Source organism: Pituophis catenifer, unplaced genomic scaffold (genome assembly GCF_029215685.1).
Source record: "Pituophis catenifer annectens isolate HBS135680 unplaced genomic scaffold, rPitCat1.0.hap2 SCAF_1, whole genome shotgun sequence".
Classification (NCBI taxonomy): Eukaryota; Metazoa; Chordata; class Lepidosauria; order Squamata; family Colubridae; genus Pituophis; species Pituophis catenifer.
In genome coordinates this window covers 263732113-263757304 of record NW_027256881.1, presented here as the reverse complement: position 1 = coordinate 263757304, position 25192 = coordinate 263732113, and the positions used below count along the sequence as shown (strand labels likewise).

The 25192-nt window shown below is 37.1% G+C and overlaps 1 protein-coding gene across 1 annotated transcript in view; it reads left to right on the top strand.

Annotated features, from left to right (window-relative positions):
- NELL1 (neural EGFL like 1) overlaps positions 1-23359 on the top strand; it is a 549513-nt gene extending 526154 nt beyond the window's left edge. Inside the window, exons 15-18 of the mRNA XM_070957549.1 lie at positions 10240-10433; positions 16873-17049; positions 19882-20106; positions 23309-23359. Of these exons, the coding sequence (XP_070813650.1) occupies positions 10240-10433; positions 16873-17049; positions 19882-20106; positions 23309-23359 (647 nt within the window). The remainder of the gene's footprint in view (positions 1-10239; positions 10434-16872; positions 17050-19881; positions 20107-23308) is intronic.
- Positions 23360-25192: the final 1833 nt, after the last annotated feature.

Genomic DNA, 25192 nt, shown 5'->3' with positions numbered 1-25192 from the left:
AACTTTTAAGATAATTGCTCAGTCCTGAAAAAAAATGGAAAGCAGGAGAAATAAAGTAAATACACTTATGTAGAATACACTAATATGCCTGGATATTATTTGGGAATGAGATAGTACAGAGAGAAATTCTGACAGGCTTTTAAGTTCCTCGTATTCTATCCTACAACAACATTCCTGATATTGCTGTTCCTTCTGTTGCTTGATCTTGCTTCTCATAATAGGCTGACACAGGAAGCTGTCAAAGGCAAATCTGTTGCAGGTTGGAAGTTTAAAACGTTAAAAAAAAAAACCTAGACATGATTGAGCTGGCTAGATTCAAGTGACTTGAAGCAGAAAAACTGTGGGTTACTGAGCTATGCAAAGGTGAGCCAGATAACAAGCTGCACTAGGGATGAGGTATGTTCATGTGGCACAGCTGCAAGTTATTTGCAGGAGATACTGTATTCATAGCCATGATTCAAAATAATAGCTTAGTAAAATATATTAAGGTTTTGATTAAGTTAGATTTTCTATCATTCTAGAGTCTTTGAGTCTTCTCATCAGTGGAAATCGACTAATGGAAACCTACAGACTGATGAATGTACACATCTTCATCTTCCCCTTGCAGAATATTTCCTTTTTTAAAAAAATGACTATTTTTAATTAGAGAGACAGTCTGGTCTAGTGGTTAAGTCATAGGATAGAAACAGGGAGATCATGAGTTTTAATCGTGCCTTAGCCATGAAAGCCAGTGGAGTGACTTTGAGCCAATCACACTCGCTCAGATCAACTCACCTCACAGCTTTGTTCCTGTGGGGAAAAACAGGAGGAAGTAAGTGTGGTGAATATGCAACACCTTTACTTTTTTGTAAAAATAATATAGGTGAGATACAAATGAACAAAATAAATAACTAAATTGCTGGAATTCCAAGAATTCAATTAGGGTTGCTTGATAGCTCTTGTTATTTAACAACTCTGCCAAAAAAATGGGTTTGAAAAGAAGGTGCTTTGTGATAAGAACTTTAAAGAAAAGAAAAGAAAATGAAACTGACTGTGACACATTGAATTCATTTGGGACAAAGCAAGCAGAAAAGTCAATAGAGTATCTTACTAAATCAGAAACATGGTATCTAGATGAAGGATTCTTGTCAGTTTGGCCGGAGTTAATGGCTTACAGTTACCCATTCACAAGCTAATTGTTTATATTTGAGTGTCTCCAAAGTCACTACTGGGTAATACTTGCATTAGAAGTAATTAAGGTATAATAGACTTTCTAAGTCATCTGAACTTTTCACCAAGATTTATACTGTATTATTTTTTAAAAAATACTGAGTGTCAAGAAAAATACTTCTAGTGATCAAACTAGTCTCGAGGTCTCAAGTTCCCCTTAATGATTCAGAAAGAACTAAATCACATTACCTTTCAACAATCACATAGTTTGTATTAGGAATGGAGAAATCAATCTTTATAAACCTTAGATATATTCATTCAGTCATAACTCTATTTTCTCCAGTTTGTGCATTTGTCTGCAAATGGAAAGAGCATGAACATTCATATTTTACATATAATTTTCTCACAGATAACTTTGGTACCCAATTTTCTCTACTATACATATATTATACACCCCATTTCTTTTTCTTTTTGTACTTAAATTGAAAACGGCATTGCAAAATTTGGAAAAATGATCAGTATGAAGAATAGTGGCATTCTCATCTGCGAGATGCATTGGGAAGTTTAAATCAGTTTTGCAATCCAAATAGAATTTTCTCTTATTATTAGAGGGCCCACAAGCCATACTACCAATTGTAATAAGAATGCTAATCTGATAGTTATTTACTTGTATGTATGCTAACTGAACTCGATGGATTATATACCTAAATAGGCATACTAGGATTTGCACTCTGTCATCTAAATTATAGCTGAGCTGAAGTCTTGTGAGCTAGTTTCCTGTGGAAATTTACTTTTTTTTTTTTTTGACAAACAAGAGGAACCTTTGCTAAATAGCGATACAAATTACATGAAAATCAAAAGCATCTTAGTCTTGGACATGAAGTCTGGAACACAATCTTTAATCAAGCTACATCTCAGTAGAAATTAGTCATTGTGATATTGAATACTTCATTTCTTCAGGTGATTTCCCTAGAGCTTTGTTCAGGAATAAGTATATGTAAGGTCCAAATGAGGAAGGAGAGAAAAAATATGTTATTTACTCAAAATCTGTTTATATCATTTTTTCTAATTGCGAGCGCAATTAGCATTGATCCTGTTCCTTCATCATTTTTTTTTTTACTATTGAATTTGAAAATTTTCTCAGATTCCATAAGTAAGTTGTTTTCTTTCCCTCAAATGGTTTATAATTTCACGAATACACTTCCATGGAATACACCCAAATTTATAAGACATACAGTGATAAATATTGTACAGAGCATATACATACTTTATTCCAGATGTTGACTTTCAAGGTCATTATATCTGTTCTCACATTGTAACTGTAGGAGTTCCTAACCAGCTTGAGCTAGTGAGCATATTTGGAGTTTCAGAAATATTCTAGTTTCCATAATGCAGGGGTGTCAAACTGGCGGCCCGCAGGCCAGATGCGTTACACATGGGCCACATCCACCCAAGCTCCGTGAAGGGAAAAAATGACCAGTAAGATCCCACAGAGTTGGTCTCCTCCGGGTCCCTTCAGCTAAACAATGCCGGCTGGCGGCCCGCGGGGGAGGGCCTTCTCTGTGGCTGCCCCAGCTCTCTGGAACCAGTTACCTCCTGAGATCCAGACCAGCCCCACTCTATTGGTCTTCTGGAAAGCAGTGAAGACCTGGCTTTTCCGGCAGGCTTGGGGCCGTTGATCTCGCTGTTGCAATCTTGCAAGATCCAGCCATGAATGATGTGCATGGGCTTTTAATGTTTTTAAAATGTTATTATAATGTTTTTAATAATTTTTCTATGTTCATTGTTCGCATTATTTTTGCTGTAAGCCGCCCAGAGTCCCTTGAGAGTTGGGCAGCATAGAAATGCGATAAATTAAATTAAATTAAATTAAATTTATTGATCAACAACCACACCTAATGTTTTTTCCCCTGTGATTTTCTGCATCACATTAGCCAAAATACAAAATCGATAAAGAAAAGAGAACATGGTTCATTAACAAGACCTACCCACCTAATGTACTGCTTTCTAAATTAAAATCAAGCCTAAATTGTGCCCTTTAGTTGAATAACAGTTAGGATGTACAGGTCAGTGGTGGGTGGCTAACAGTTCACCCCGGATCGGGTGAACTAGTAGTGGCAGCAGCAGGAGGCTCCGCCCCCTGCCCAGATGCTTCTGAGCATGCACAGAAGCATTGCGCGCAAGCCCATGCGTGCCCATGAGCGAACCAGTAGTGATGGGTTTTGAAACCCGCCCCTGGTACAGGTGAATGTTCATGTTTCTGCTGTTCAACTTTATTGAATAAAATTTTATTTTATTTTTGTTAATTTTTATTCTAAGGAATATACATAGTACTCCCTCTTCCAATTTCTCCTACCAAAATAGATTAAGACTGAAAGACTGGTACAAAGTGAGTTTCCATGGCTCTTAAACAGGATCTCCTTGGTTTAGTCATATGTCTTCACCTTGAAAAATAAAATTCTATATTTAATGTGTGTGTGTGTGTGTGTATTCTATATTTAATAAATAATTCTATATATGAAAAAGTCATTTGTCAGTTTCCTTTGTGGCAGTGCCTTAAATCACAGCAGCATGTTACAATCATATATGGTTGCATTAAATATGTTGCAAGCCTAAATAAAATAATGCCAAAATCGGTCATTTTACAAATTTGGCATAATTTAGTGAGAATTGTTTATGTGCTTTCAGTAGGAGGTGATTGGGATTTATGTAAATAGAAAGCTTCTTTTTCTTTGGGTATATCTATAATTAAGTTGGGTTTTGCAGTGCAAACAGGTCTGTTCCATTGAGAATATGAATAATGTTCATTTCCATAATTGCCAACACCTGGTTTAATATAAATTTATTAATATGCATGAAAGCCAAATTAAAATCTGTGTCACAAGTGAAGCACAACTACCTGGAACTTTGTACATTATATGATCCTATAATCTCTTAAATCTTTCTACCCGTGAACTGTGAAATCTGATCTATCTATATTTTAACCCTGATGCATTCAAATGCACGGCAATAAATAAATAAAAGTATCAGGAAGAATGAAGGTCTATCTGTGATAAAGAGAAGATTACATGGCATTTCTTTTTCTTAGTTTGCATAGTAAACCAAGGACCATTTGAAAACATACATAATAACAATACCTTCATTTGTGTTTGTCTTTTAAAGACATTAATTTTTCTAACTATTTAAACTTGACCTTAATTTCTTCAATGTTTTCTTTGGATTGTGTCCTTGCACCTAAGACATAATATAACATGAAATTAAATTTTAAGCACTTGGACTCCTTTAAAAAGGAAGTTCTTTTTTGTTCAAGATGCATATTTTTTTAGGTCATAAACTGAAATAAAAGTTTTCTTTCATGGAGTTGAAGAAATGCAGATTGACATTGCTTTTAAATATGTTCAAATTGTGCCTATTTTTCTTGTCAGAAATAAAACAGTATGACTATTATCAGGAAGGTCTTCCTGGAATATGGAAACATTATTGTAAAGTATATTGCAAACTATATTTTAAACTGTATGAGGGTTTGTGTGTGAGGGTTTGCATCAGCAGTGAAATCCTCTGAAGTCTGCTACCGGTTCTGTGAGTCTGCTACTGAGGCACACCTGCGCAGTGCTAAAAAAGGAACATGTTGAAGCCTTCCGAGTCTGCAAAGGTAAATAGAACAGTGAGGGGGGAACCCACTGTACCACACGATTTAGATTAACTAGAAAGCAGGAAATCCGACGATTCTAGCTAATATAAATTGCACATCAAAGCTGATCGTCGCCCAGCTGATCACCAAAAATACCAGTTCGCCTGAACTGGTAGCATTTTTTACTTTGGGAGAACCGGTCTGAACCGGTAGCATTTTATGCCTGGTTTGCCTCCATGTGTACGCAGACTTTATTTACATAGAATAGAGTAGGTTATGTGTGGCAGTTGAATTGACCTGCTCTCATCACTTCAAATGAATCTCCCTAAGTATTTTTTTTCAAGCCACAAATCAAAACAAAGTAAACATAGCCCCTGCTGTAGCAGGTGAAATTGAGAAACCATATAAATATGGGTAGAATAGCATCTACCTCAGAAGAGAAAGGTCAGTCTTATTATATTTATGAATTTGAATCATGCATTTCTGTGCCCTATAGTGCATGGCTCATATTGATTATGCACTCAGATGCCCATCAGATTTCACCACAGCCTGGATAATGGATAATTTAGAACAAATGTTTATTTATTCATAAAATGGTAAAAATGCCAGGTCTGAACTAACTCTGTTTCTAGTCTGTTTCTCTGGCATCCTGGCATATATCGGAGAGAACTTGTCATTTATTCAAAACACCATGATAGGGAGACTAAGCAAGTAAGCAAATTTATTGTTGCAACTACAGATCATTATATAGGAATGCTACCGTATAAAACAGAACCATATAACAACAAAACAATGAAATTATACAATAAAATAATAGAAATGTTAGATAAAAAAAGATTACAACAAAATAAAACTACAACTAAGAATGTATAGCTGAGCAAAAGTAGCAGCTTGATTGCTGATAGTTGGAAACGCATCTTGCAAGGAGATAATTCAATTTTTCAAGGTCAGAGCCATTGAGTTCATCTTCCATTAATAATTTGACCCTGATCACAATACAGAGAGGATGAGATGGGAAAGGAAAACTAATATTAAATTCAGTGACTAAAAAGCTTGCTCTCAAGTAGAAAGACCAGTGGAATGCCATCCTATTAACTACCAGCATCTCTGTCTAATCTGGATTTAATTTCACTTTACTTATTCATATCCAATGCCTTCTCAAACTTCAGCAATGGCCAATGTAATTCTTTGCTGAAATGCTTCTTTGACGTTAGATGGCAAGGTGCTGAAAAACAAGGCTTTATTAACATACTGATACCATCTCATTGATACGATTAGCCCCCCTTCCCCATGAGGAAATATTTCAGCTGGTCCAGAATGCAATGACATGGGCAGTGAGAAACATGCTTAGGTGTGTCCAAGTAACTGGATTGCTTGCTGGTTTGCTTCCAAGTGTAATTCAAGTGAAGAGAAGGACTAGGGGAGACATGATAGCAGTCTTCCAATATTTGAGGGGCTGCCACAGAGAGGAAAGGGTCAAGCTATTTTCCAAAGCACCTGAAGGCCAGACAAGGAATAATGGATGGAAACTGACCAAGGAGAGATTCAATCTGGAAATAAGGAGAAATTTTCTGACAGTGAGAACAATCAACCAAATGCAACAGCTTGCCACCAGAAGTTGTGGGAGCTTCATCACTGGAGGCTTTCAAGAAGAGACTGGACTGCCATCTGTCAGAAATGGCATAGGGTCTCCTGCTTGGGTGGAGGGTTGGACTAGATGACCTACAAGGTCCCTTCCAACTCTGTTAATCTGTAATATCTGCTTATTGGTACCTATAAAGCCCTACCTGGCTTAGAGCCTGGTTACTTGAAGGATGATCTGTATTCCAGTCTGGTTCTATCTGGCAGGATTGGTGCACTCTGGGTTCCATTGATTAAACAATGCCACCTATCAGGCCCCTGAAGTGCACCTTCTGTGTAGCAGTGCCTGCCCTTTGCAATGAGTCCTCTCCCCAGTTCAAATGGCCCCCACCCTACTAGCATTTTCAAGGAAACTAAAAATCTGGCTCTTGACTAACGTCCCTTTCTTCCTTTTTTGTTCCCCTCCAGGATTGATGTTTTACCATTATTGTTCCTTTGTCTTGTGCTGGTTTTGTATTGTTCTTTATTTTTAAATGTTTTTAATAATTGTAACCTGCCCAGAGTAGCTGAAAGTCGGTAGCATATAAATGTAACAAATGATAAAATAATTGGCTCTTATGACATATCCTGGGTTAATAGTTTCAAACAGGAGTGCTGTTGCACCACTTTCTTGGGAGATTGTGGACCATAGTTAAACAATGCAAAGTATCAGTAGTCCTGAACTACCCTGTTTCCCCCATAATAAGACATCCCCTGATAATAGGCTCAATCGGGCTTTTGAGCACATGGCAATAAGGCCAAGCGCTTATTTCAGGGTTCAAAAAAATATAAGACAGGGTCTTATTTTCAGGGAAACATGGTAGTAGGGCTTCCTTCCTTATTTGTGGCAAAGGTGACTCATCAACCTGACCGAAGTTTTCTTGTAAATGTATTCCATCTGAAAACTCAAGTGAATCGATCCAAATAACTGATACCCTCAGATGTACCTAGAATTGCGAAGCTGCTATCTTCATTACTGCTTTAGCCACAAGCAATTAGGACAATAATGTCCTAATTCTTCCAGGTCAAGGGGAAGTTATTTATTACTTGACTTTATTTCTGCATCCTTGCATAGGTGTTGGGGTGCCAGGCAAGCCTTTTCAGAAGGAAGAATTTAGTAACTGCCATAACATGAAGCTGGTCATTGTGTGACTGACTTAAACAGACTGGAATGTTAAGATTTATAATCCTTATTTCTCTAGATATCCTGTTCCCATCTTGGGGATTCACAATAGGAGAAGCTATTGTCCTACATTTTCAATATTCTGTCCCATCATTAGAATCAGTGGTGGGTTGCCCCCGGTTTGCACCGGTTCTATAGAACTGGTAGTAAAATTGGCAGGAGGCCTCGCCCACCGACCCCAACATCATCAAAATGCTTCTGCACATGAGTGAAGCAAGTGTGCACGCGTGGCCCCATTGCAAACCGGTAGTAAAGCTAAGTAGAACCCATCCCGAATTAGAATCCAAATAAATGTAGGTCCAATCAATTAGTTCAGTAAGTAGTGATAATTTCTTATATTGCTTCAGTTCCTAGCAATGAACTTTCAAGGATGAATTTCATCATTCCTTAAGAAAAATACTTTTATTTACATGATGCACCCAACGTATTTGTCTGAAATGTAGTCTGATTATTAATTAAAAGACTATTTTTTTAAAGTGCTTATAATTATAACTATTTTATTAGTTTATTTTTTGAAAAAATACAAAATAACAAAAAAGTATCTGGTTCTTTTCCTAGGCCAGATTATGAAGGAAAAAATTATATTTCTCTATTTTCTCCTGATGTAGGCATAGGTTTTACTGGGTTAATTCCAGAAAAACATGGATGGGATTGAATCATCCTCCAAGCTCTGGAGGAGCTTTCTAAACTGTAACAAATGGTTTAGTCGTACTGCTTATATGCCTATAATTGGAACTCTTAATTAGAGTTGCCATCTCTCTTAGAGAAAGAGAAAGGATCGTTTTTATTTGCTTACTTAGTTTAAATTCATAAATTCAGATTTAAAGGTATACGTTGATTATGACAGAGATTAAAGATAAATGAAATTGGGAGTTTTGTAAAGTAGGGATCCCCAACTCCCAGTCTGCAACCCAGTGCTAGGCCACAGCACGTTTGGAACTGAACCGCAGAAATTTGTTGGTGAGCGCATGCATGTGCATGACTCTGCATTTGTGTAAGTGGCATGTGCACACGAAACCATCACCTCCCACCCGCCACTTCCTCCACCTGTCCACCAAGTCAGAAAGGTTGGTGACTGCTGTTTTAAAGCAATCCTGTGAAATCCTATCTTTGGGAGACTTTTTCTTTTCCACTTCCACTTAACATTCTAGATCCGTGATTGCAAATCTATGATGTGTGCCAAAGGTGGCACACAGAGCCCTCTCTGTGGGCGTTTGTGCCATTGCCAACTGTTTTTCCAGGTTCTAGCACACTCATGCATGCTAGCCAGCTGGTTTTCACACATGGACGTGCCAGAACTCGTAAGAGCAGCTGGCCGCCGTGCACACGGGCACCAGCCAGCTGATCTCTTCTGGGTTCCGGTGCTCCGGTGCGCACAGTGCCGAAAAGGTTAACCATTACTGTTCTAGATCTCAATTCAGAATCTATCTTCTAGGTACCTGTAAGTAAAATATCTTCCTATGACTTTACTACTTTTCATGCCACCCTACGTAGAAAGGTAAATGTACTGAGATAGAGTTGTATTGCTTTTGTTGGAAGATTTGTCTGGCCTCTTCTGTGAGAAGAGAACTATATTGGTTCTACTTCATACTTTATAATTTTCTAGAACAATAACATCAGCTCTCAATATTCACAGTCTGAAATTTGTAAATAAGGCTTCTGTTGCAGAATGTTGATAGTGAGTGGCTCTTGTCTGAAGTGTAAGTGCTATTTCAGTAATGTATGATTGGACCTACACCACTTTGCCTGTATCACTTGAATAAGAGTGCTGAGAAGGCATTAGAAATAATCTGAGCTGTGGAATTTTTCAAACTTAGAACATATGCTCCTTTTGCCCTTAAAATAGACATTTTGCCCTTAAATTAGACATTTTTTTATTTTCTGCATGAACAATTCAGTACACATCTCAGCAAACAGAGATACATACATCTATTGTTTACATGAACAGTGTGATTGTGTGAACAGTAGAGCCATAGAGGTTTGTGTACATATATAAATTTGCGTTCCCAGAAATAATGAAGGAAGCACCCAAGAGAAGAATGCCTACGAGTGAAAGAATAACATAACCTAAATGCATCACAATTTGTACACTAAAAGGAAGGAATTTATTTAATTCCTTCTCTTTGTGCACTGTATATAATAATAACTTGAGGAAAACTGATTTCATTATTTGTTAAAATCACAAATCATACCTGATTTCTTTATTTCCCCTTCTTTTAACGTGAAAATGTTATGATTATGATTAGGAAAGAGTTAAGACAATGTTTTTTTCTGTCCTTCTTCTGCTTGAGAGAATACGATACAGTGAATCAATTAAATAAAATACATTTTCTTTTACTCATCATTTATTTATTTATTTTAGATTTCAAAGAATAGTTACTCCAGTAGTCACATCAATGTTTAAGCATTCATGAATACTGTGTCATTAGATTTTTATTAGTATTATTTCTATTATAGTAATGCAATTTCTCATTCTGTTACAATTTGACTTGAGGAATATCTATTTTCTCTCACATTAATAAAATGGCTTGAGAAAAAGTATACCTTCAAATGATATGAATTTTAATTCTACGATACCTATTTCCAATAACTGTTTGACTTTCCCAGGGAAGGGACATTTTTCAGGTTTGTCTAATAACTTTTCTCTTTTCTGCAGATATTGATGAATGTGCCTTAAACACTCACACTTGTTGGAATGATTCAGCCTGTGTAAACTTGGCAGGGGGATTTGATTGCCTCTGTCCATCTGGACCTTCCTGTACAGGTGATTGCCCTTATGAAGGGGGCCTGAAAAGGAATGGCCAAGTATGGACATTGAAGAAAGACAGATGTTCTGTTTGCTCCTGTAAGGTAAGTGCCTATGAAGTTTGCTAAACACTCCTACCGTGATTTGGAAAGCCATAGTTCTTTTAACCATGGGATTTTAAATAGGTTATGATTTTCTGGATTCACATTGTGTCCTTAAGTAACTTTTATGAAATACAGAGACTAAGTTCATACAACATACAAGATACTGATCCAAAATTCAATAAATCATCTGTAGCTTCTTCAATATATTTGCAAAATATTTGCTAGATCTGTACTTATTTATTTATTTATTTATTTATTCAAATGTATTTTTCAAACCACCCAAGTCACAAACCAATTTTCCTCAGTTCATGAAGTCTGTGAATATCTCTCAAAATATTTCTGCAATAATACTATCTTGAATAGGCTACACTGTTTCTGTTTCAATGGCAGTTTGTTGGGATTACATGCATGTTTTTCTCAGCATTTGGTGCATTTGAGAATTATGAAGAAACTGCCAAAGTACGCTATTTACAAGACTTTAAATTATGAAGTTATTAATTGAATCAGAGTATTACATTTTATCAAATAGTTCTAGTAAATTATGTATTTTTCCTGCTGCAAAAATAATGAAAAGGCAGTCCTCTGCCTTTCACATAAAATTAAATCTAATAAAATGTTCAGGGAACGAGATCCCAGGTTGTGAAAATTTTTGTGAAAAGCTTTAAGTGACTATTACAGCTATGTGTATGTAGAAAATGATAGTCAACCCCTTGTTGATGTTATCCAATGGCCTAAAATTGAGATATATGAAAAATAGCTTTTCTTCCTTTTCTAGAAAAGTGAAGAAGAGATTATTGCAGCTATACAATTTTGTAACTATTCAGTTTTGAGTTGGCTTGGATTTAATTAATTAATAAATAAAAAGTATTTGTTCCTATTCATGAGGACAAAATGTTTATTAAACATTAAAACTCTAACATCATAATTAATTGCTATTAACATTCACTACCTTTAATAACCTAACGCAGATTTATTTTACGCTCTCAAAGAGCATCCTTCCAAACATATGAAATGAAGATGATGACAATGATCATGTTCATGATAATTAGATGTAGCAAGACTTTTCTTTAACACTATTTGTTATAGTTGTTTTCATGGGCTAAATGCAGGAAGTCTAGCTTTTAGCACTAATTTTCTGTATTTAAAAATAATTGATGAGAGACAGATATACAGAATTAGTGATGGGTGCCAAAATGAGTGGATGAAAGTTTTAAATAGGTTAATTCTTCACAATGTGATTCAGTCTAGTTCAACATGTTACCATGTATGGACATTTCAGATGCTTTATGTTCTGAATAATGAAATATTAATGTTAAGAAACAGGGACACAACAAAACACACATTTTTTCCAGGCCCACATCTTGCTTCCAAGAGTATGTTATTATTTTTGAAGTATACCTTTCTTTATAGATGTGACGCCCCATTGAACTTTACTTGAAATCTTCCATTTATAGTCTCCTATTTTTATTTTTTTAAAACCAGGTCAGAATCAGAATGCACCAAATCTCAAAAAACCAAAACACAAATTTTAGGCATATTTATACTTGTTAGAAAAAAATGCATATGTTCCATTATAAAACAGCATAAAACAGAGAACTAGAAAGCCAGGATATGAAAAGGAAGCATTACCTTATGGACCAGCTTACCTACTTTGCCCCAAATTTCCCATGTTTTTGACTAAGTTTTTGAAAGAAACCAATCATTAATCTTCAGCTAGCTAAGATATTTTACATAACTGGGGAAATCTCCTTATGTGTTTCAATTGCTTCTACATTCTTGGTTACATGAATCAGTATAACAATATACTGGGAAGAACAGTTATTGTACTCCTAATAAACTTCTTCATCATGAAGAGAGACTGCAGTTAAAAGGCTTCAGATCGAAATCTCCTCCCCCCCCTGCTCCTGTCCCTCTAAATCATTTATTCGTTGAAATTTCCTATTTTCTACAGTTCAAAGTTATTTTATAGCTGGATCTGCTACATATTAATTTTTAGCTGTCTTTTACATTCAGAGAGTTCTCATCTTCATTTTAAATTTTTTTTGGGGGGGAATGGATAGTTAGATGAACTCCTAATTACCTTTTTCCTTATCTAAACTTCATAAATATGGAATGTGTCATGCTTTTAGGGAAAAATGTGTATTCTGTTTGGACTTTATTCCCGTTGGTGCAATCGAATATGCCTTATTTAACTGCATGCTTCAATTGGATTTATACTAATAGCATAGTTGTTATTCCCTCCTCCTTCTGCTCCTTTCAGTTTATGCACATCTTAGATTATTTAGCAATTGGTAAAGTTATTGTATAAATATATATTTGACACTCAAAGCAACCAATCTCTCTCTCTCTCTCTCTCTCTCTCTCTCTCTCTCTCTCTCTCTCTCTCTCTCTCAATATACATAATGTAAAATACAATAAAATTAATATGTATACTCAGAGTAACAAGGTATAAAATATTATTTTAAAAATCGACTTCTAGTCAAGATATATTTATATATTTTTGTTCTCTGGTATGTATCATTCCAAATATAGAAAGTACATTAACTAGTTTGCACAATACATTTAATATGTTTGATTTTTATCACTTTATATCATTAACTTGGTTTTAAATTCCAGTGTTCTTTTCCCCCCATTAGTAGTACAAAGATAAATGTTTGTGGAGATTGGAAGAAAAGTATCCATTTCTTTCAAAGACTCAGGAGTTCTTTTCCCATAAAATAATTTTGAATTATTTTATATTTGATAAAATATGACGGTTGATAAAACACCCTAGACCAATTCCAGTCACTGTTACTAAAGGGGGAAAGATCCAGTCCAAGCCCTCTGCTATGGCAGAGATCATTTGTCACCAAAGGGTCACATATCTTCTACATGTCAATAATATGCAGTTCCACATCTTGACTTTTGGCCAGATAGGTGATGAGGTGGAAGTCCTGTCCCAGTACCTGGATGCTGTAAGGCAGTGGTCCCCAACCCCTGGTCCGCGGACCGGTGCCGGGCCATGGAGTACCTGGCACCGGGCCGCGCAGCGGCCGGGGGACATGAACGCTGCAGCGCAAAGGTTCCTGGGCCATGCGCAAAAGCTCCTGGGCCGTGCGCAAAAGCTCCTGGGCCGTGCGCAAAGGCTCCAGGGAAGAGAGCCCCGCGCAGGTACGCACGTGTGGCCCAAAGCCCCCACCCCTGCGCGCGCTCAGCGGGCCACGGTAAAATTATCAAAGGCTGATTGGTCCGCGGCGATAAAAAGGTTGGGGACCACTGCTGTAAGGCTCTGGATGGGGAGAAACAGGCTTAGGTTTAGCCGTAACAAAAGTGAATGGTTTGGGCAGTGGCAGGTTAAATGACCTGCCAGTCACCTACCATCTTTAATTTTGGATGGGGTGGCACTGCCCCAAATAGAACTGGTATGTAATTTGCGGGGTCTTTCTGGACTCTAGGGTCCTGTTACATCCTATGTGCCTTGCATCTTTTTCTGGATCAGAAGGCCTTTCTTTGTTACGCATATCCTAACCAACCTCTATTTGGACTAATGAAATAAGGTCTTCAAGGCCAGCAGCTGTGAATGCAATTATAGGCATCCATCCAATACAATTACAGATAGTTTTTCACCTCAGAGCCACAAGAGTAGATCACATGGCATAGCAGATAATTTGTAAAAGGGTGATTTTTTTTTTTTAAAAAAAAAGCATTCTTGAAAATTAATCAGTAATACCTAAGATACGATGGGGACAATGCTCATATCTCACCAGTTGAGAATAATTTAGTTTAAAAATCACTTGCTCAGCCAAAACATTAACAAGACAACATCTCATTAATATTCCTTTCAAGTGGAACCTCTTCTAACTTGGAGATGAAAAACCCAGCCAGGCAAGTGCAAATCATGCTTCCTTACATTCCTATAACCCTTTTTCTAATGTTTTTAAATTTCAATCACTTTTTCTATAACACCATCATTCCACCTACATAGCAAGACCAAGCAACACCATACAGTACATTGTTTTTGGTGGGGGTTATTATTGATATTTTTGCTTCACATAAGTGCAGCTGCTGGCTAAAAATGCACAGTACATATATAATCCACAGGTCTGAGAGTAACCCCAGTTAAAAAGAGCTGGAAGCTGTGATTTCACATTGTTGTATATATAATAAAAATAAATTAGTCTGATAAGTTCCAAAGGTGCTTTTTCAGGAGGCAACTGAACTTTCTTGTTTTTTCTTTGAAGGTGTTTCGCTTCTCATTTAAGAAGCTTCTTCAGCTCTGACTGGATGGTGGGAATAGAAGGATTTATGTTCCTTGTAAACAGCTGGTCATTTGCATCCTTTTAGAGCAGGGGTAGTCAAGCTTTTTATACCTACCGCCCACTTTTGTATCTCTGTCAGTACCGGTTCCACAGTAATGGTGATTTATAAAGTGGGCAGGGCCAACATGACATCACTCACGTCACTCTTTCTTTCTTCTCTCTCTCTCTCTTTCTCACTCCCATCCTTTCTTTCTCTTTCTTTCTTTCTTCTCTCTCTCTCTTGTCAGCCCCGCTGCACTGGGGCTGTCATTTCAGCGGGGACGGTAGCTGATGGAGCCAACCGCCCCACATTCCAGCTGCCCAGGAAGCCTCACCCTGACTCCACTTGCTAATTCTGTGTCCTGTCGCTCGCTGGTGGCTCCCTCTCCTGCTCGCTGCTTCCGGGACCACTTCTGCGACCTCAGATCTCCTAGTCTCTGCTGGTCCGCTACTGCCTCTCAGCTGAAAGGCTGACAGGAAATAGCAGGTGCTCGGGTCAGCACCGGCCGCTTCCATGCCTCCGCAGAGGCCCCAAGCCTGATCGGGAGCAACATCGCCACCCAGACTGCCCAGGATTACTCAGGGCTTGCCCAGGAGTAATCAGGACTCGATACTCCAGGCAGCATAGGATTAATTAAGGCAGCTGGAGCTGTGCACCAGTTGCATGACTGAGGGGTGGAGTTGGGGGTGAGTAGCAGGGTAAGGCACACTGGACATGTCCCCGGTCATTGGCTGGATGCGGGTGGTGGGACCCGAGGTGGAGGGGAAGGCAAGCGGGCAGCAGTCGCCCAAAGGCCCTGTGGAAACCAAGTGTGCCAGGTCCAAAAGGCGAGCGAGCCTCGCCATGTTTCCCCAAGGCAGCTCTTCTTCAGCCGAGCACAGCGGGTCCCCCTTCCTGACCGCCAGTGTTGGCCTTACATTTGCCCACCCTCCCAAGACTGCACACCCCATGCACACCCCAGCAGAGCAGCAGTCTTGTCTCCAGCAGCTGCTGCAGAAGAAGGAAGAAAGTGCTCTGGGAGGGCATGCAGCCTGGGCCGGAAGTGGTGCGTCCCCCATCATGGTCTGGATGCAGGCAGCGGGGAAGGCAAGTGGGCGGCAGTTGGCCAAAGGCCACCTGGAAGCTGAATGCACCAGACCCAAAAGACGAGTGAGTCTCACCATATCCCTTCGAGGAGCTGAGCACCCCGGGTCTCCCTCTCCCCTACCACCCACCATGAAAGCTGGAATGCCCACTAGTGGGCGGTAGGGACTAGGTTGACTACCACTGTTTTAGAGGGTCATTGAGGCCACCTGGAGGTTTATCTGTGTCCTCAAGGTTGCCTGAGTAGTGCTAATGATTCATGTAATCTGCAATTTTTCTGGAAATCCATTCATACTCTCACACCATTCATCCCAAATTGCATAGCTAAAAGTCTGTAGAGATTCTCAGTCATCCAAGTCATAGTTGTCCCAAAGGTGCTTTTTCAGGAGGCAACTGGACTTTCTTGACAACAAGAAACTTCAGTTGCCTCCTAAAAAAGCACCTTTGGAACAACCATGACCTGGATGACTGAGAATCTCTACAGAGACTGACAAGTATTTAGTTTTCTTTTCTTTGGCTATATGTTTAAATGCTTCCTTACCCTTAGCTCTCAACTCTCCACTTCCAGCTTACCAATGTAAGCTAAACCAATAGTTGCAGGTCATGACTAGTCCCTGCTGTTTTACTGGCTGAGCTGAAGAAAAACTGAAGGAAGCAATCCAATCACCAACCACAAAACAACAACATAATTGCAACTTGCAGGATAATCAGAATGGCTACATTTTGTTTCGGTTTGGAAGAAAGCTAGAAACAAGGATGCTTGAAGTCAGCACATCTAGAAAGCGAAATATTTCATCTATTTCTTTTTCATGGTAGACACTGAACTTCAGTTTGATTGCGTTGTGTTATTTCTTGAACTAGGTTCTTCTGCCCTTTCAGATGTCCAAAACAAATATTTCATTAATTGCTGTGTTAATTAAGGGATGCAGTAAGTCACCCATTAAATAAATGGCAATATAAATGCAACATCTAAATATGACTCACTAACTCATTGTCAAAGTCATCGCAATGAGTATATTCATTTATAACCTTTTATTTAGTGGCATTTGCTTTTATTGCTTCTTTATTTTCTTAACAGGATGGCAAGATCTTCTGTCGAAGGACAGCTTGTGATTGTGAAAATCTCAGTGTTGACTTCTTTTGTTGCCCAGAATGTGATACCAGAGTGACCAGTCAATGTTTAGATCAGAATGGGCATAAGCTGTACCGAAGTGGTGACAATTGGACATACAGTTGTCAGCAATGCCGCTGTCTGGTATGGAAGTAAAAGAAAAATAAGTTTAAAGAGCCTTATTGTTTGTAACGATAAACCATATTCTAGAGTTCAGAATGTTCATTATGAACAAGCCTGTTCTTTTTTGACACAACATTGCTATGTATTTTTTCTAACATCTAGCCTGTTCAGATAGTTGTTGCCAAGGGACTTAATACGAAAAGGCATATCTCAGTCAAAATTAAATCTATTGCACTACAATCATACACATACCAACTTAAAGTAATTATTTATTGAGTTCAATGGAGCATGCCCTTAGGCAAATGAATATAAGGACTGCAGATTTAATCATGTCTCTCAACAGAAAAATAAAAGGTCCTTCAATAATATTCTGAACAATCAGATTTCCATCTGATATAATGCTAAATCAAATGGTAACAAACCTCAGCAGAATATTTCTTATTTGAATGTCACACAATTCCTTATCCCAATCAAACTAGGACAATTGAAGCTATTTAATACAACCAGAGTCTTATACCAGTTTCTTTGTTCTTGCCTCTTGATTGATCAAGGCCTTGTTTAAAATAACTACTCAGTACTCCTAAGGGATCCCAAGGAGCAGCAAAAACTTTCCATACTAGGTCGACAGAGTCAGGATAATGCTTTTCCTAAATGATACAGCATTCTGCAAAGGAAATGAAAAATATAATTAATGACATATTTTGTCTATTATAATAGGAACCAGGATTGCATATATTGGGATTCCAAATGGAACAAATTCCTCATATAGTAACAGTACTTTATAATAGCAGGGAGTATAATGTGCACATTTCCTTATTATGTGAAGCCATTTGATGGTGCACTTTTTCAAAATGTTTGGAAAGTTCCAAATTTGAGTAAAACACTGACTATAAAATAGCTATTAATTTCTACAATGTAATTGCTGCTTCTTTAAAGAAATGATAATGTTCCTTATCCTAAAATCTTAGAATGTTACAGTTGGAAAGGACATACACTGAATCCAATTAATTCAACAAATGTGGCCTTTCTTGTGTGTGACATCTTTGTCCCTGCACTCACCCAGAATAGGGTTCACCTCCAGAGGCTAAGACACTTTATCGTGCTTCAATTCCATTGTGCTTTTAATTATACAAAGCTATAGTAAATCTCTTGTACTTGCTGGAGAGTGATGCAATAAATTATTTACTAACACATTCTTAGATGACAGTTACAGTATGAATTCATAATACTTTGTAATTATTTCTTGGTGTTTATAAATGATCATGTAGGATTTTGCTTTATTAAAATAAGTAGATGTGATGATGTGATGTACAAGTTTTTTTTCTTTTTTTCATTTCCAAATTAGTATTTTGCATAAACTAGTAAATTTATTACAAACTGTGATGTCTCTAAAGGGAAAGAGATAACTTTCTCTGCAATCTTGGATCTTGAATATCTGAATCAAATCAAGTTTTCCCTTTATATAATGTATAGGATAGGTTGAGGAGAAGGTGACTGAAACTTCAAATTTCTGTGACTCTAAGACTAAAATAGTGAATGTTAGAAGATCATTAGAGAAAGAGATTGATTAAAAACATAAAGGAAAAAACATATTCTGTCATGGTTCCGACTAACGAACCCAAGTAAATCAGAACTCTGAGACAGAGATCTTTCTCAAAGAACTTCTTTATTGGGTACACTTAATTGTGCCGATATGATGTACCCAATAAAGAAGTTCTTTGAGAAAGATCTCAGTCTCAGAGTTCTGATTTGCTTGGGTTCATTAGTTGAAACCGTGAAATATTCAATGATGAGTTTAAATTCTGTCTTCTCTAACAAGAAGGCATAAATTCTACCAGGCAACTATAAAAGTTTGGATTAAGAGTCAGGATTGAACTCTGAGCCTGATAAAACACAGCCAAAGAATATCTGTTGACTTTGGATTAATTTAAAATTTAAGAATCAGATTAACTTCATCCAAGATTATTGAAAGAATTTGCTGATAATCTGTTGTCCTTTATATACCATAATAGAGGAAGGGAAATATTTGTTGCTTACAAATGGGAAAATAGAGTATCCACAAAACTCCAGTTCAAACAATCTAATATCACTTTTAGATATTTGGAAGATTCTACACTATATCATTTGGATTGCCAAATTATATAATAGGATATGTATATGTATATGTTATATGTGTACATATATATATACATACACATGCAGACACATTTCTTATATATAAAATAATCCTGTTAATTATTAGCATTCAGCAGATTTTACACTGAGAGTTTATGCACCAAAGACAAATTCCTTGTGTGTCCAATCACACTTGGCCAATAAAGAATTCTATTCTATTCTATTCTATTCTATTCTATTCTATTCTATTCTATTCTATTCTATTCTATTCTATTCTATTCTAGCACATTTTAATATACTATACAGATATAACTGAGTTAGAATTCATTCAGTGATGCAATTCCATTAATTTAATTTATAAAATAGTATATATATATATATATATATATATATATATTTGTTTTCGTAGATTTTCACGGGTACAGGTATGCAAGTCTTAGTGTCTTTTCCCTAATCTTATCATATTTAGACAAAATATATTTTGATAAAAGAACCCAGATCTATGAACAAAGTGTCACTTCATTATTGTATAGCTTATGGTATCTATCCAAGTCAAAGCTATCCAATTTTGCCCTGGTTTAATACAATTGTTGGATCAAGACTGCAGTCTAAATAATTTTTTGATAATTATTCAATCATAATATTAATATTTTGATTGCAGAAAAAGTTGTTTTTGATGTTTTCTGCCTTTCATGGGTGCCAATTTATGTGTTGATGGATCTCTTTTGCTTTTCATAGGAAGGTGAAGTGGATTGTTGGCCACTTGCATGTCCAGCCCTGAATTGTGATTACACAACAATGTCAGAAGGAGAATGTTGCCCTCATTGTGTCAGTGACCCTTGTTTGGCTGATAATGGTATATATGACATCCAAAAAACCTGTTTAGATGACTATGGAATAACACGGCTAAGTGGCTCAGTATGGACAATGCTTGGATCGCCTTGTACAACCTGCAAATGCAAGGTATTTATATAGTGGCAAAACGTGCTGTAGCATAGAGTGTATATAAGACTGGGTTTTCTTTTTAAAAATAATTTTGCTATTTAATTTCAAACAGCAATAAGGTGGTGCAATACAATATACGATAATAAAATTATGCAAAACTTATTATGTGATTATTATCCTGGGAGGCTGAACCAGAACTATTCAATTGGTCTTTATAAATTTAAATTAGTATTCTTACACCTTGCAGAGTTTTTAGATATGCATACAGGATAGTGACATTTATTACGGATATGCATTTTAGTCATACATACTGTATATCTACGTATGCATATACACCTAACTTTTAATGAATCCCAATTGTGAATGCCATATAGTTATGTTAAATTGGCAAATACTAAGTGGAAGAACCCTCTCTTTTTTCTCTACAAGTGGTGAATCATGAAGAACAAAGGTCAGGGAAGATACGGCTCTCAAGTGATATTTCCAAATTAATGAGGAGATGGTTTTGTTGATCCCCCATTTTAAAATTAATCATTAAAAATAAACAGACATTAAGACATTAATATCAGTAAGTGGACAGAGAAATCGGAAAAATTGTAGTATTAGCACTCAGTATGTCATGGATAAAGGATTAATCATAAAAAGCAGAATGCATTGAGTTAACAAAACAAAAAAGGATTATAAAGATCTTCTTAATTCACTGAGCTGGTTGCCAATATTTCCATTTATTTAAAAATAAATTACCTAATAGGAACAAATAGGAGCCTTGGTAGTACAGTGGTCTAAGGCACCCTGTTATTAAGCTGGTTATTAAGACCAGCTGCCTGCAATTACTGCAGGTTCAAATCTCGCCAAGGCTCAAGGTTGACTTAGCCTTCCATCCTTTCTAAGGTAGGTAAATTGAGGACCCAGATTATGGGGGCAATAAGCTGACTTTGTATAAATATACAAAAGGATGAAGGCTATTGCTGAGCACATTGTAAACCGCCCTGAGTCTCCGGAGAAGGGCGGCATATAAATCAAAATTTAAAAAAAAAAAATAAGCAAAGAAAACAGAGAAAACATTATTGAGTAAATACTTACTTCTCCTTCACTGTACTCCATTCTGTTGACATTAAGGGGTTTCAAAATCCTGGCAATAATAGAAATGTCCACCACAACAATCTAGTTTTATTCAGAACTAGCTGATAACCCAGCACTGCCCGGGTATTTAAAGACGTTGAAGCGTTTGTCTGACAGGGAGCCATTGAGAGGGGCCTTTCTTCCCTCTATTCCCATGCCCATCATCCCTGCCCTCTCCCTTCCACCTCTCACCCCCCTACCTGTGCCACCATCCATTTTACCATTTCCTCAAACTGGGACTGGGCCTGGAACATAAATCCTTGAGCTGGGCCATTCTGCGCCTCCTCCACCCCTGTCTCCTCTGTGGCCTCTATACCTGTTTCACCTCGGTTGGTGTGGTCCTGTCCTTCACGCGATGAGGAAAGGACGATCCTGGGAAAACGGGCTGAAGCTGTGAGGTGGGGGCAGACGATCTGGTTAGGCCGTGGCGCACTCAATCAAAGTCCTCTGTACTGGCCTAATCAGGCTCCCTTAGCTTCATAGGCCTACTGTGTGAGGGAGGCCTAGGCCTTAAAGGCCCATGTGTGAGGGAGCGTGGTCAATCAAAGGCCTCTGTACTGGCCTAATCAGGCTCCCTTCCCCCTCCCATGACATCATGAACAAATGTCTTTCTAGGATGCTGCACTCACTCTCCTTAAAGGCACAGGCTTTCCAGAGTTATGCTGGAACACACACACACACACACACACACCCCAGGGGTGTCTTACCCCCACAGTGCTTGTCTTCAGAGGATAAGTCATCTGTGTACCAAGTTTGGTCGAAATTGCTTGAGGCATTCCAGAGTTATGCTTAAACAAACATGCATACATACGTAGATCCTTTTCTATATAGATAGATAGATTAGGTGTCAGATGCTGTTCATTCTGTATCCAAAGGACTGTGCCCACAAGATTGGACTCAGTTCTATTTTCTATTTCCACAATGGAGGAAAACCCTGCAAAAACAAAGGCCAAAAATGCCCATACACTTTTTAAATAATATCTTGTATAACTTGTAGTCCTTTAAAAGGTTGTAAGGCTTGGATGTGGCTCCCAACCAAAATTGTCCACCCCAAGTTTAGTGGAATGAATCCAGCAAGCTAAATTAATTTCATAGAAGAATCATAGAAGAAAGAATGTTTCTGAAAAATAGTCATGTGTAATTGTTTAAGATAAAGTACATTTTGTCTGACTTCTTGAGCATAAAAATAATGCATCCATCCTGATAGTATGTTAACTGAAACAGTATATCACCTTTATTATTGGCAATTTGCCATGGAAATAAGAACACAAGAACTGTACTGAAGTAATCAAAAGCTAACCCTATGGGAAGAATGCAGGAACAGAATAAAATTGCATTTCCTTTTTATAGGATAATACTTATCCTTCATATGTCTGATTTCCTTTTAAACCAATCTAAGTGAGTTGCTTTCATTATATCATGGGATAACAAATTCCAGATGTTCATTGAATGTTATATGAAGAAGGACTTCCCTTTATCTGTTCTAAAAAATTTTAATATTTAGCTATATTCTATCATCACTCTATTGAATTTTTTTTAAAAAAAAAGTTCAGGTAACCTCTTGCCTCATACCACTTATACTTTTAGAGTATTTTACCAGTTCCCCTTATTTCCATTTATATAAATCAGAGTACCAATGCTGTACCATTCCTCATACAGAAGATGAGGTAACACATAGATACTTGGTATCTATACTTGGTATCCATGTGTTACAAAAAGTTCCCCTTTTGTGTATCTTTTCCAGATTGACATCATATTATATGCCCCATTCTTTTTTTTTTCTCTTGCAGATAGTAACTCAGGTAAATATAACCTTAGCAATGTTCTTTGTGTAAGATGATTTGGTCACATGATTTATTATATGTGTAGAGAAAGGACAAATTCACAACATTCTTGCTTTATGAATGAATGAATGAAACAAAAATCTTAACACCCAAGTAAAAACGGTTGTTTGATCTCTCTTACAATAGAAATAGGTTTAAAAATGCTCATGTTAAAGATTCAGGTTGTTAGCATCCATATGAGAAGATTTATTTTCTTCACTTGTATTACTAGTATTAATTCCTCCTTTTTATCTTTTCCTTCCCGTTCTACACAGAATGGAAATGTCTGTTGTTCGGTGGATTTAGAATGTCTTCGCAATAACTGAAGTATTAAACTGGGACAATCCTTTTTGTGAGGAAAACTGATGCAATTTTCCACTTTCCAAACAAATGCAGTGCAAGTAAGAGATGGAAGTTTTGTACAACAGACAATGATCTAAGTCTCTGAGGAAGATATTTGGGAGTTGCCTTTGGGACCTATCACTACACTTGCTAGGCTTCTCTCTACTTTTACAGTAAAATGCATATAAATCAATGGTTGTTAAAAGTTTTGAGTGTTGTAAATTACACCCTTTTTTGTCAAATCATTTGCAAATGCATTAAAATTATTCCATCAGTAAAATGCAGTGTATTGATTTGTTTAATTTTGTAGAAAGATCACAATGGAATTTCCTGTTTTATTTTAGGTTTAGATCAAAGTTCTACAAAATAAGGCTGCCTGTGGTTTTGTCTCATATTATTGGCTATTTAGTTTGGAGGTTCCTGTCGGATGTATTTATGAAAATATGTATGTATGTACAGTCAAATTGCATAGTACTTATATTTCATAGCTGTCAAACATTGTAAAACATTCCAAGGTACATTTGACTTCTACAGGCTGAAAATAATCGAATCCTAGCCTATCTTTATGAAAATAAATAAATAAGAAGGAATAATGTCACAAGTTTAATGAAGTGGCAAAAAGCACTTTCTTTTGCAGACAAATGAACTAGCAGCAAAATCCCAGAGTGGAAGAAGAAATAGAGAATTATATTGTTTTCATCAGCAACGATCCTGAGCTTAGTCAGAACACCAGGCCACGTTAAGTTTAGCAAAATGTTGTCATTTACAAATTAAACAATAAATATTGAATGTAGGTGGAATTCATACAGGGTTGTGTAACATTCAATAAAGCAATCAAAGGGCTTTACATTTACAAGATTGTATGTGAAAAGTGATTTTTTTTTTCATATTGTTTACACCAATGTACTTGAGTTTATAATCTCTCTCCTGAATAATTGCTTTGGTGTAATAACATCTACCATTCTCCATCGCAAATGATGTAATGAACAAGTTCTTCATCTATTCCATGTTACAAGTTGTAAGAAAGATGTAAATGTCACTGCAGTTAACTATAATTTCAGTAGATCATATTAGGCAGAGTAGTAGCCTCTTGGTTCCAATTTTCTTTTAGTGTAATACGTTGCCCCTTTGGCTCTATTATCCCTCTTCTGACACTCACCCAAATGTAATGTATTAAGTTAGTTGTCTGTAAAATGCTACTTAAAACCATAAGCTTGGGCCGAAATTGTAATTAAACATTTGAACTGTGCATAAAGGTTAAGCTTGAAGGATAGGTAACTGCTGTGATTTTGCTGGGCTAAGGCTTTGATATTACTAATGCAAGCCCTGTCTCAGCCTAGAACTGACAGCTGCTGATATCCAACTGGTTTCCATTCACAATTCTCCTCCTTCTGCATAGCATGTACTATACAATGTATGACTGTATGGGAACTGAAAAGTCAAATTTCCTACATTCAGATGCACAGCCACAAGCAATGCTGAACCTGATCTTCAAATCTATAAATGATACAATATGGCACATCTAAAAAAAATAATAATCACTGGATATAAGTGAAAGGAAGACAAAGATTCCACTCTCCACAATGATTACCTTTGAAATGGAAGGCTGCCTTATATTAGCACAGAGATGCAGCCGTGGTTGAAAGTGAGCAGGCAGGCAAGAGGTGGAGGCATTTACTGTAAGTGATACAAATAAGTGGCTGGAACAGAGCCTGGAAAAGGGTTGAAAGCTTCCTCCTTCTGACTCATTGAGGGAACAGATGCAGTGTCTCCTTTTCCCCTTATTTTTCTAGAACCTCAGGTTCAAGGTGCAACGG